This window comes from Acanthochromis polyacanthus, chromosome 11, assembly GCF_021347895.1.
Source record: "Acanthochromis polyacanthus isolate Apoly-LR-REF ecotype Palm Island chromosome 11, KAUST_Apoly_ChrSc, whole genome shotgun sequence".
NCBI classification, from domain to species: Eukaryota; Metazoa; Chordata; class Actinopteri; family Pomacentridae; genus Acanthochromis; species Acanthochromis polyacanthus.
The window spans coordinates 16,966,382-16,980,128 of NC_067123.1; the positions used below are offsets into that span (position 1 = coordinate 16,966,382).

General features: G+C 40.7%; 1 protein-coding gene across 7 annotated transcripts in view; it reads right to left on the bottom strand.

Moving 5' to 3' along the window:
* ptprua (protein tyrosine phosphatase receptor type Ua) overlaps positions 1-13,747 on the bottom strand; it is a 240,683-nt gene that overhangs the window by 106,664 nt on the left and 120,272 nt on the right. For all 7 annotated transcript variants that reach the window (XM_022208249.2, XM_022208247.2, XM_022208248.2 and 4 more), the window contains exon 3: positions 3,959-4,230. In XM_022208249.2, coding sequence (XP_022063941.1) covers positions 3,959-4,230 — 272 coding nt within the window. The remainder of the gene's footprint in view (positions 1-3,958; positions 4,231-13,747) is intronic.

Genomic DNA, 13,747 nt, shown 5'->3' on the forward strand with positions numbered 1-13,747 from the left:
TATTTATATATATATATTTTCTTTTTATGTAATCTCAGTCACCACTACCACCAGCAGCATATCCCACACACACTTTTTTTTTTCCTCTAAGCCCTCTGAAGTGGTAGTCTTCTCCCAGTGTGGAGGAGCGGCTCTGCGGCCTGCAGGGGCTGATCTGTTGGCTGGCAGTGCTGGACAGTGATCGTTATCGAAGGGGCTGGGTGGATGGATGAGTGGAGCCCTGTGGGACCTTTGCTGAGCTGTGAGCTGTAGTGGTGGAAGCTGGTGAGTGGAGGGGGAGTCTTCCCGTGCCAACAAGAGGCGGAGGGAACGCTAAAAAGAGGCATAAGGCTCACTTCTGTCCCCCTTCGCACAGCAGAGAAACTCACTTTGTTCCTTTAAGCCTCTTCCCTCATCTGCACAGATTTACCTGCTTCATTACCAGCTGCCGATCATCCAAGTTTATAAGACAAATAAAGCAATCTGTCGTGTGTCTACATGTCTGGTGGGAGGACTTTGCAGAGCAGCTCCTTCTCATCACTCAGGCAGCTTGGACATACATCACCTGGGTGGTAGATTACATTGCTTATGCAAGCCTGTCCAAACGGTAAACACTGCGGTGCTAAGCAAACTCCCCGTCTGGGGCCGACTTGTGATTGCACACCTCAGCCTTCCCTTCGGAGAGCCCCTCCCCCTGCCTCCACCTCTCCCTCTGCTACAGTGCGTGGCTGGCAAACTTCGAACGTCCACACGGAAGGGAAGAAAATCATTACTTTAAATCAGTTTGGCTGTTTGTGAGAGTCGCTCAGGACAGGGGAGCTGAGGATGGTAAAGCGCAGGCTGTCCTCATTGATCTGAGCAGCCCTCTAATCTCATTAACTGGCTCTTGATTTATTGAGATGGGGCTCAGAGCGCTCCAAGGTTATGGAAGCAAACACCCGCACTGCTCCCCCGCACTGAGGGTCGCATGGAATTGAGGTCAATTGACTGTTCGACGGACCCACGCTCCCACAGTCCCTTACACCAACCATTGCCTTCTCATTAACAGCAGTTTTGGGCTGGGTGGGGTGGGGTGTGTGTGTGGGAGGTGACAGGCTTGGTAGGGAAAAGAGAGCTTTAGGGGATTAGGGGATAAATTATCAGCCGTAATGAGGTGAGGCAGGGCTGCATCCAGTCATCAGAATCTTACAAGCTACACAATGCCGCTAATAATGCAGCCCCGGTGATACAGGCATCAAACTGAGCTATTGATTACACTGCAGCAAACAGGTAAATTGACCAATAAATAAAGATACAATCCAAACACACGCCAACTGTAATTATACACCTATTGAGCCACTGTGATATATGACACAGCTGCAATTTGCTAATTCCTGCATGCGGTTTGAGTAATAGGCAACATAATAATAATGCTGCCACAGCTGACAGTAGCCATGTGTCAGTAACTGGTGTCCATTGAGCAGCTGAATAGAACAACAGTGCTGAAGTTTTTTTTTTAATGAATCAGGGGTGTGGTGTTTTGTAAGCAACAAAGCTGGAGTCAGTATCATGATATTTAAAAAAATGTATCTTTTGCGCATTGATGCATATCATTGTATGTTCAAAATGAGGTTCAAAGACTATAATTCAGGACAAAGAATAGACCAACCTTACAAAGAAAAAGGATTGTTTAAACTGTTGTCGAAGTACAGGGATGTTGAGAGAATGAGGAAGTTGAGAGACACACTGGAGACTCAGATGACTTAGATTGAGAGTATGTGCTGAAAAGGCAGAAAGCAACCTACAGATAAAGTACCACCAAATTATTATAATCACTAGTCATTCTTGCATTGGTTTCTCGATCAATTATTAATCATTTCTTCTGTAAAAAATTTAATGCATTAAAAGATGCTCATCACGATTCCCCAGAGTCCATACTGGTGTCTTATTTAGTCTGAGTAGGAAATATATCTATATCATATTGATAAGGAATATAAATGAGGAGGACAATAAAAAAGATATCAACTGATGAAGCTGTGACCAGAATGTCTGATATCATTACATGATAAATTACTAAGACAACAAATAAAACATTGAAAAGAATTAAATAAGATATTTTCTGACTTGCAAGTCAGCTTTCAGTTAGCATATAACATCAAGGCCACTGACAAGACAGCATGTTTTGAAGGGTTACTCCATGATTATAGCACTCCACTTTCAAAAAATAGATAAAAGAGACAGAATAAACGTCCCTCATATGGCTCAGGTTCAAAAACTCCTATGTTTACCTATGTTTAGCTGCAGTGTTTTTAGATCTTCCCTGCCTGTTAAATGCCTCTGTTACTCAAACATGACCCTTCTAGTTTTAATTAAAAGCTTTCTCCACACTGTATTGTATATATCTTGTCTCTTTTGCATATATGGTAAATTTAAATGTAGTTTTGTTTTATATGTACATTTGATTTTATTATTTATTGTTGTTTTTTCATTACTTATAGCTTGTTGTCAATGTACCGTCCAGTGGCAGCTATTTATATTTTTATCATGCCCCCATGTATGATGACGATAAACTTATTCTATTCTAATGTTCATTTCATTCCAATCCAAAACACATTTTCTGACATCACATGGAATCACAAAAGTGCCCTGCAAAAGACAGCTATGGTATTCATGAAGAGTAAAACGAGCGAGATGCTTGATGCTACAATCCATTAACTAAGGTGTCAGTGCTGATGTCAGATTTATACTGTATGCATTCCCTATAAGAACAACATTGCTAGAAGGAACTGTTCCATATTTTAAAATAAATACAAAATAATTTGAGGATTTGGTTAAGATTACCATGTTTTGAACTTTGGACAAAATATTGTGCTTATGTATGTGCATCTGTGCTGTTTATTTGGATCCAATTTAAGAATTATCTACCAGGCTTTTATTCTGGCGGAATACTTCAGAGGGAAAGAGTGCATTACAAAGGTGGTGATGATGGCATGAGTCCCAGATTACTGCCAAAATCAAAGTAATTATTGCCCCTGACAACTTTAATACATAATTTACATGGTTCTATTAACCTTTTAAGTCAGACAGGGAGAGCTGAAGTAACACAGGAAAGGGATGGAGAAGTGGGGGATAACATGCAGCAAGGCGTCCTGCTTGTGCCACTGTGGAAGCTCGTCTTTGGTGTACTTTCTACTAGGTGAGCCTGGGGCACCTCTCTATTTTATTAACTTTACTTCTAATCGTTGCTTATTTTGTCTGTTTTATATATTACACAGACTAAACCTTTGGATTGCATGGTTGCAATGTAATTAGATTTAATTGGAAATGACCTGCCGACATGACAAAACAGCTTCAAAAATGTCCTCATATATTGATTCCAGTACTGCTGAGCTCTGATTGGTGCATATAAGTATGTGGCATCATAAATTCCAAAAATCTCTCCAGTAAAAACAACACTTTTTTTTTTACTTAAGCATAATCATTTTCCAAAATTCTTTGGCATGTATATCCCAATCACGGACAGCAAGAAATGGGTTGTAGAAATACCAAATTTAAATGATTATAGATGCTAATCAGCCAAAACATTATGGAGACCTCCCAAATTTGCTGTTGTCCTCCTGCCAAAACAGCTCCCAGATTTCTGGACTCTACAAAGTCTCTGAAGGTACTCTGTGATAATTGGCAAAGAGGCATTGGAATATAGATCAGCCTTACTCCAGCATATAGCCCCACATTGAGTCGCTGATCTGCAGCTTGTCCGACCACTGTTGGTAGGTGCTTACCTCTGTTGACCCAGAGCACTCCACAAGCTGTGTCATTTCAGGGATGCTTCAATCCAACCGTCTGCTCAAAAAATTAGGCCATCCTCAAAATCGACCTGTATAAACGTCTTTACGTGTCAACTATGAGAAATGTTCACCTACTATCTAATACCCCAGACCTTGACATCCCTCGTTGTGGTACCAGTGTTGTCCTCATGCATTTGACCAAAAGCTCTTACCTGGTATTCACTGGGCCAGAAAGTGCTGACGGCGAGCTCCACCTGGTGCCACTGGCGTCCCTGGGAGCCTGAGATATTCCACACAGCGCTGCCTTTGGGGCCGCCGTTGACTCGGATGTAGACCTGCAGGTCCCCGGGGCTGTGGCCATCACGGCTGTACAGGAAGTAGCTGAACTGGATGCAGTGAGTGTCGTTCTCACTGAGAGGGAGCAGGAGCAGCTGAGCCCGCTGGCCCCCAAAATGCTGTGAGGAGTTGACCATCATGAAGGATCCTGGTACAGAAAACAAAAAACAAGGACACATGAGAGAACTACCTTTCTTTCTTTCATCTTTAGTAGTTTAGTCGTATCAGGTGGTACCAGTCATTTACAGTTCAGTCATTATTGGGAGAATCTGACAGCTCATGGAGGTGACTTGAATAGATAATTACAAAGTTTGGAGCAAATAAAATGAAATGCTCTTGCCAAGCATCGACTCTTCTTCTAAACAGCAGCAGCTATGCCTACACAGACTTCACAAATAGCATCCATTTCAGCATTTTCCCCTGTCAGATTGAGCTGAGTGGCCTGAAATGTAAAAGATAACAAGATCCACCTCTCTGGGCTTCACCTGTAACACCTCAACCTAGGATAGATATGTCATGTTAGTTTTCAACCACTGAAGAACGTCTGCCTACTTTTTATTTTTAAACCACCGAAAAAGAGCCAGAGAGCCAAAGTTGACAGGCTCAAGGTTGTTACTCAGAATATCGGTGAGATCCTCTCTGGCTATTTGTCTGTATTTGTCTGTCTCTGCTTCCCCCTGCTTCCTGCTTTCACAGGGCCTCCATCTTTTTCTGCAGCACTGCCTCAGATCTGGTGTGTTCAAAGCTGCAGCAGTGGGTGTCAGAATGCACTTTCATTTTGGACTGAGGTTCACAGAGTAACTGCTGACTTTCTCATCCCAGCAGCACAGCAGAGATCCCCTGGCCATGAGAAGAGCGTCACAATGGATAGTGGGGAAATAAAGAGGGAGGTTTGCCTTTGACTGTGGCCTTCAAAGCAGTAGAAAGCTCAATTTGAAGTGAAAGAAAAACACACTGGAAAATGCGACTTTCTTACCTTGTTTGTCTGCCACAATCAGATCATTTAACACAAAAACAGCACTCTTCATGCTGGCATCGATATACAGTTATTTCTATATTCAACCACTTTTAAATGGCTCCACTCATTTCAAACTAGAAGTAAATGAAGCAGTAATTGCGGCATGGACAAAGGTTTTAGCTCACAATGCTAGAGCACAGACTGTTTGGAATCTGGCAATCTCAGAACCATAATGGTTAGAAACTGTAAAACCATATAACAAAGAAAAGTATCCGTGGAGTGTCTAATGAAAACAAAAAAAGCACTCAGAGAGCGGCGATGCTCCACCAAGGTTGTTCTTTCCCCCATATGGCATTGACAGAAATGCAGCTTTTTGCTTTTCTTTTTGAAATGCAGCACTTTCTTTTTACGTAGTTATTGATAATCAGAATCCACAGCAACGCAAGAATGCCGTCATTTAATATAGATGTACCCAAAAACAATATGACCTTGTACTAAGCACGAGCATGTGTTATACATATGTACATCATGGACAGATACCAAATCGCGCGACTTAAATAAGTAGCGGGTGGCAGGCATTTGATTGGACTCAGAAACACTGACACAATTTATTCAAATATTCCTTGTATCATTTCCAAAAAAGTCCGCAGCGGTGGATTTGTAGTAGGATCACAATCATGTGATTGTCATGTGATGTCAGTGGTAGTTGACTGTTGTCATAGCTACAGTGACGCTGTCACGCAGTGATACTTAAATCTTTAATGAATCAGTGGATCCAGACTATAAGCTGTATCATTCCTACAATCTAACAAGGTGGTCTAAGAGTCATTTCTGACCTTCCCTGAAAGTTTCATTCAAATCCATTTTTGAGTTATGTTGCTAACAGACAGATTCACAGATTTACAGACAAACGTATGCCGGTCATCTCCTTAGCGGAGTAATAATGTCACTATTTTAATAACTACAGTGTTCATGTACAGTAGCCTAATACAGACAGGCAATTGTTTTCTTGTGACTTGATATTAACATATGATTGCATATATATGTTTGCTTTACAAAGATATTTTCATCCATTATCTACACCACTTAATCCTCTATAGTTGTAGGGGGCTGGAGTTTATCCCAGCTGATTTAGGGTGAAAGGCAGGGGACACCTTGGGCAGGTCACCAGTCTATCACAGGGCTACTTATAGAGACAAACAAGCACACTTGCATTCACACTTACAGACAGTTTAGAATCACCAATTAACCTCAGCATGTTTACGACCATGGGAGGAAGCAAGAGTACCTGGAGAAAACCCACGCACGCACAGGAACAACACGCAAACCCCACTCGGAAAGATTCCAGGCTGGGACACAAACTGGGCATCTTCTCGCTGTGAGGTGACGATGTTGACCACCAAGCCACTGCAGATATTTACATATCTAGATATAAATATCCATATGCAAGGAGAAGTTCATGAGTAATGAGCTGTATGTAGGTTGTAACTATAAATAAATTTGATGTAAATTCAAAATAATTAGGCAAGCAATGAACATTGTGGAAAAGGTCAAGTCGAGCAGTTTTGTTTCATATGTGCTACACTTTGTTGTAATAAAGGCATTGAGAGCAATTCAACCAAGAAGAAAGGATTTGAATTTAGATGCAAAGTGGGTTGATTGTGCTCTAAGGGTTAACTGACTCATTGGGACTTGTGAGGCATGTCAAGAACTGTCATTAGGAACTGTCAGATGATGACAATGTCTACTTCTAATCTTGTGCTAACATTTAACAACCGTGGCCTCTGCTACATAGCTGACTGAGGATCTTAAATGTAGCAGTTTTTTACTTATGAAGCAGGCATTTCCTGAAAAGAAACCAAAGTGCTTACAGTTCAAATTCTCACTGTCTGAAAAGTCAATAAGATATAGCAATTAAGAGGAGCTGTGGAAGCCAAGACAAGATGTCGAAGAGCATGAAAACATTTGGATAGAAGAAGATTTGATGGACATGGGAGTGGTGGTGCACCATTCCAGTGTGCAAGACTGAGGCACAAACATTACCTTACCTGTCACTGGCCTGGTGGTTTTAGAAACTAGTGCTGTGGACAGATTGAACTATTTGGCCACAGTTACCAAAGGTATGTGTAAGAGCCATATACACCCCCTGTCAAACGTTTTGAGACGGGTTCTCGTTCATTTGAATGAGAATCCGTCTCAAAACTTTTGACGGGGTGTAATCGGGAGTTTTGCTGTATTTTCAAGTGGGCAGCAACCGTCTGATAGGCTGATTGTAAAACCGGAACTGACACAGGTGTTTGAGGACAGTGACTGATCCATGTACAAGACACTAAGAGATGCTGCTAATAGTTCGCTACCATGATTGGACTATTGACATACTACAATAATAGATGAGTTACAAGTCATTTCTTTCCTTATTTTGAAATGACTTTAGCCATTTTTAAAGGCTTTATATGAGATGAATGTTACAATATCATGTCTTGCCATCAGACTAACAAGGGATCATCATCACCAACAAAAGCAAGACTAGGATCTTACTGTAGTGAGTCAACAAATCAAAAATTGAATTAGAAGAGGAGCTTGCTGTTACAGTATGTTTGGAGAAAAAGGAGCTGCATTTAATGAACAGAGCACTTTGCCAGTTGTAAAGCATGTGGGTGGATTTATTCGGCTTTGGGGTTGTGTGGTATCTAATGACACAAGAAACACCGCATGGATAACGAAAGTTGAAAAAATCCAAAGCAGACCTCAAAATCTTCAAGAAACATAAGTTGAGACTTTTGGAATGATCCCGAGTGTTCGATGACAATGGAAAAGCTGTGGAGAGATCTTCAGCTGTGCCAGCCTAACTTGAAGTGATCTGTGAGGAAATGTGGCTGAAACTTGCATGAAGAAGTCAAAGAGTCTTTTCCTGCACAAATGGTGATATCTGTCCATTCAGGGTTACTGAGCAAAAGGACTGCACCTGAACACTCCAGCAAATTTGAGTCTATGAGAGGAGTCTTCATTGATTAGTCAGTTGATTAGTCTTGGAACATGAAAGCAGCATGATGCCATCCTCATGGCACAGGCCAGTTACAGACTGATGGCAGCATTAAGCTAAGCTGCTGTAGTTTCTGTGATAACTTAGTGGGGATCAGGTTTTTGCTGGCTGCAATTCATCAGACACTGGCTCATCACATTGAGCATGACAACAATTGTCAGCCTACCACGTATGCTGGTGTTACTGTGGTCTGCTTCCTATGTTCTACAATACAGTGCAGTGACAAAGTACCAGTGTTTCTTTAGAAATGCTGCTTGGTTTAAACTATATATGATCAGTAATGATGATAAACAGACTTAGATAAACATACTAGCAGTAAGTTGTCTGTATTTATTACCTTGGACTGGTTAAAGTGGCCTTGGGGATCACACGGTTTCCTCCCTAACGTCTAATCTTGCAGTCATCATCATCAGATCGAGTCTTTGATGTTGCCCGTAGGAGGGCAAATGCAAGCTAATTGCACTGATAGCCTTCAGATCCGGTGCAACGCAGAGGGTGCTGCAGCTCACCATGACGAGGGCGGATGAGCACAGACAGTGGGGATCGTGGGTAGTGTAGTTGCCTCGGTACTGTAGTTGAGGGGGGAGTGCAATCAGAGCCCTGCCTCCTGCCATTAATCATACTGACACGGTTATTAGGCCATAATGGCAACCAAGGGAATGCTTAAACCAGAGAGATGGCTGTAATACTTGCACACTGACATGCAGGACACATATCAGCACACACACTCTTCCCTCCCTCTCTCTCTCTCTCTCACACACACACACACATACAGTTAACAGCCTCAAAAGCAGACTCAGATCCAAGTCCTGCTGACCTTCCCAGGAGTAAGAGGTGGCTTCTTCTTTCAACTATCCCATCATTTCTCCTCCTCCTATCCATGTCTATTTCCTCTTTCTCCTAAAGACATGCAGTCTTTCGCAAGGACAAATGGCAACTTGACTCCTTTATATGAAAAAGGTTCACCATCTGTTTTGTTTTCAAGCAAAGGAAAAGCCAAGCATGAAAGAAGAAGACCACCAAACGCATTTCATCAGCAGGTATGCTGTTTGTGGACTCATTTCTATCAAGGATAAGACATTTTCCAGAAAGTAATTGGTCCTGTTATTTCAGATTTCACAGTGTAGTGTGTTGATAAGAAAACTTAATCTTTTTGCACTTTAATGTGCTCTGAAAGAAAAAATATCCCTCTGAGTGCAGCTATTTATTTCGGCAGAGGCAAATGTGAAATGAACTCAATTATACTAAATGTAGTTTTTGTTATCTAGTCAATTTCCATCTCTCACACGTACCGACTGGTATTAGTTGGTATTCAAAACATGTTACCAAGAGTGTGTCCTAATGTATTGCCTGGACTGTGCCAGGCCTATTCAGTCAGACTTACACTGGAACTTTTGATTTGTTTCATCAACCCCTGACTCGAAAGAAATATAAAAAAAAAGAAACAGGTCAAAAGGTGTCTCAGATCCATGGACAACCTGGATAAAAAGAGATTTAAAATGCATGTCACAAGTCTTCCCTGACCACTGTCCGTTCCCTCCCTTGGCTCCATCTTTCCTGCCCCAAAAGCACGGATGAGACGTCAAACTGCCAGAAATATCCTGTGATAACAAGCAGCTGCTGTCCTTTGAGATCTCCCTGTATTCTTGGACATTGCTGAGATTTTTCTCTCCCTCACCTGCTTGCAGGCAAAAGCCGGGCAGGCTCTGGCTTAGCCCCCACCGCCGCCGCGGCCGCTGCTTTGATGTGCGAGTTCTCCAAGGGGGGTTCTGTGGCTAAATTGCTTTTTCTTCAGCTATGAGAGCTGGAGCACCTCATTGTTAGAGGGCAAGTCTCCAACTGTCCTTATGACAGGACTGCACTGAGAACAGTGGGGATGGAGGTGGAGGAGGGGGGACCGTAATGATATACAGCCCCTTTTTTCATTATATATTATTTTTCAAATACTGTATCTTATAGCGGGCTGTACAGCGGATTGGCGGATAGCACTGTCACCTTTGCAGCTAGAAGATCCTCAGTTTGCATCCCAGCCTGGACCAGGGATCTTTTTTGCATGCAGTTTGCATGTGCATGCGTGTATTTTCTCTAGGTACTCTGGCTTCCTCCCACAGTCCAAAAACATGCTGGGGTTAGTCGGTAACTTGTCCGTCAGTGTGAATATGAGTGTGATTGTTTGTCTCCATGTGTAGCCCTGTGATAGACTGGTGACCTGTCCAAGGTGTCCCCTGCCTTCACCCCAAGTCAGCTGGGATAGACTCCAACCCCTCTGCAACCCTACTGAGGATTAAGTGGAGTATAGATAATGGATGGATGCATGGATGGATGTATCTTATAGCAATTCATTCCTTTTTGCAAGCCAAGCATAGATGTAGCCTCTACAGGATCACTTTAAATGAAAAAAGTCTTCCTGCAAGTAAAGACCACAACAGTTTGTCATTTTCCTTGTTGTTTGTTCCTTTCCTATGAAAATAAAAGTTTTCATAAGGGACATGGTTACCTGGACACCTGAATTTATTTAGAATTAAATAAAAAAAAAACTTTTTTGCTTACCAGCTGATGGTAAAGTAAGTGGAGATTTTAATTTATCTACTATACATATAGATAGATAGACAGATAGATAATAATAATAATAAATATAAAATAATTAGCTCCCACTCTGACCGGTTTTAAGAGAAACCAGGGCCTGGAAAAGGTTCCGAGGTACGTATTGAATATGCACAAACCGGCATTTTGTGAATGGATACGCTATCTCAACTGTAGTCTAAATGAAAGTGGGTCAAGGGGTAAAGGATAAAGAACCGTCATCAAGAAATACTGACTATTGGTCTGAAACAAGAAACAAACAGCAGACTACTGCGTTAAGGTCCACTGTTAAGTCAACCCATTCACCAACCCTGACCTAATCCTAAGCCTCCTTTATAAGAACCAAATGTAATTATGGCCAGATTTCACAAATCACTGATGGGGCTTCTTTTAATGTGCAGCCTCTACGAATATGACAACAAACTGCTTTGTTTATGCGAATGTTTTCACAGTACAGTCTGAATACAGTACAAGCTTGTCTAAGTTGAATCAGGTCCTCTCACAATCGATAAGCGGTCATCATCACACTGTGTAGGCTGCTTAGATTTCTGGCCAACATCGCTCTCATGAGATCCACGCAGCTGCAGTTTTTAGATCCAGCTCCACTAGTTGCACTTCACAAACTGCAATACCTCATTGCATTATGGGGAAAAAAAACTGCTGTCCATACCTCTAAAAGCTTTAATTATTGACTAACAACATAATGATACGCACACACTCTTAAATTTACATTCAGTTGTAAAGATTCAGATGTGGATTTTGTTCACTTAAAAGCTTCAATAGATTGTCTTCATTCTGGTGCTTGTTTGTCTCTATGTGTAGCCCTGTGATAGAGTGGTGGCTTGTCAAGGGTGTCCTCTATCTTCACCCAAAGTCAGCTGAGATAGACTCCAGCCCCCTGCAACCCCAATGAGGATTAAGCGGTGTATAGACAATGGATGGATGGATCCTTACTCTGGTGTTGCAACTTACAGTTATTCTGATTGGTCATTTTTCTCTATAAAACATCTAAAAACAATGAAAGCAACAGAGCAGTTTCAACCAATTGTTGCAATTCAAATTCCAAATTTACAGATCTAATGGCAGACAATTTCAAATATGTACACTACCAGTCAAAAGTTTGGACACAATTTCTCGTTCTATGATTTTTATTTAAGTGTATTATTATATACACTGTAGATTGATATGGAAGATTAACACTTTTCTGTTTGCAACATAATGTCAAGTATGTTTTATTAGTTTTGATGTCTTCAATAGTAATCAATATAGAAAATAGTTACTTAGATTACTTAGAAATGTCCTTATTTCTAATAGAAAAACAGTTTCTTTCAATGAAGATAACATTAAATGAATCAGAAATACAGTATAGACATTGTTAATGTGGTAAATGACTGTTCAAGCTGGAAATGGCTGATTTTTAGTGGAATAACTACATAGGGGTACAGAGGCCATTTCCAGTGTTCTAATGTTACATTGTGTTAGCTAATGGTGTTGAAAGGCTAACTGATGATTAGAAAACCCTTGTGCAATTATGTTCGCACCTGAATAAAAGTGTGAGTTTTCATGGAAAACATAATCTTGCCTGGGTGATTCCACACTTTTGAATGGTAGTGTAGCTTGTGTGAATACAGGTGAAACATGAGGATTTTTTTTAACATTAATATTTTCTTTTACTGGACCAAATTCCACAAAAAAGTTACACAAATCTCTCCAGGGAACCTGAACGCCGAATGGTGACTTATATTAATACCTTAATTGCACTCAAAAGCACACGTTTAAAGCACATGCAAATCAGCATCACCAACAATAAAGCTGTCAGTTTGAAGCTGTTTCATAATGCGTATATAACTGCCTTTCTTTCTAGGGAAACAACAATCATTTCCTCATATATGGACATTTTTAAACAGCCTTTTAAATTTACATTTCCTGCTGCCGCACTAGCAGGTTAACATCTACCCTATGCAATCATAACATACACATATATACATATTTGTTTCATATGAAGCATATATTTTCTGCTGTCTTTTTTATTAAATGGGCATTTTATTGCTTTGGTAATTTAAAAAAACAGCCCGACCTAAATTTGTCTGACTTTCTGTTGTACTTTTCTCACCATGTGGAAACTGCATCATGCTGATGATTCTTCCTCCCGTCCCTATTTTGTCTGCACACAGCACGTGAAAAACACCTACATTATTGACCACAATACAGTACCCAGTTCTACGCAGAGAATGATAAGTTTAAAAATAAACGCTGCACTTGTTCCCTATTGCGCTTAACATGATCACTAACATTTAATAATAAAACTAATTACTTATCATCCATTATATTTAACATAATGAAACAACCAGACACAAAAAGGGAGAATGAGGAAAAAGTGGATGCCAGCCGGTCAGTCTGCCTGCAGGACTGGCACACGTTCCAGACTTTGACAGGATGCCCAGATTTAGAGGTCCAGAGTGACCATAGGTGGAAAAATACATAAATAAATATATCAAGGCCATGCTTTACTACACTGAGCACTTGAGATCTATTTCCACATTTTGATTTAAATGTTCCCATTTTTTAGTAAATCGAATCCGAATTGAACTTTATCTACTCATTACATACATACTCATACATACATGGGAAGCAATCATGATGGGGATTACTTTTTGTTTACCAATGATCAGAATGGATGGTAATACACCTACTGAACCTACTAGAAGGTAGGAGAGGTCCTCACTGGCCCGTAAGTATAAGTATGATACACTACCATCAAAAGTTTTGGGTCACCCAGGCAATGAAAACTCACACTTTTATTCATGTGCTAACATAATAGCACAAAGGTTTTCTAATCATCAATTAGCCTTTCAACACCATTAGCTAACACAATACTGTTTTGATACTGTTTTTTGTGTTTTATGTGTAATACTGCTTTTATGTGTTTTATGCACAATATTGTTTTTTTATGTCTCTTATGTGCAATATTGTTTTTATGTGTTTTTTGTGCAATACTGGTAGCACAGCTCTGAGTCCAAGACAAATTTCCCCAAGTGGGACAATAAAGTAAATTGAATTGAACAATGTAGCATTAGAACA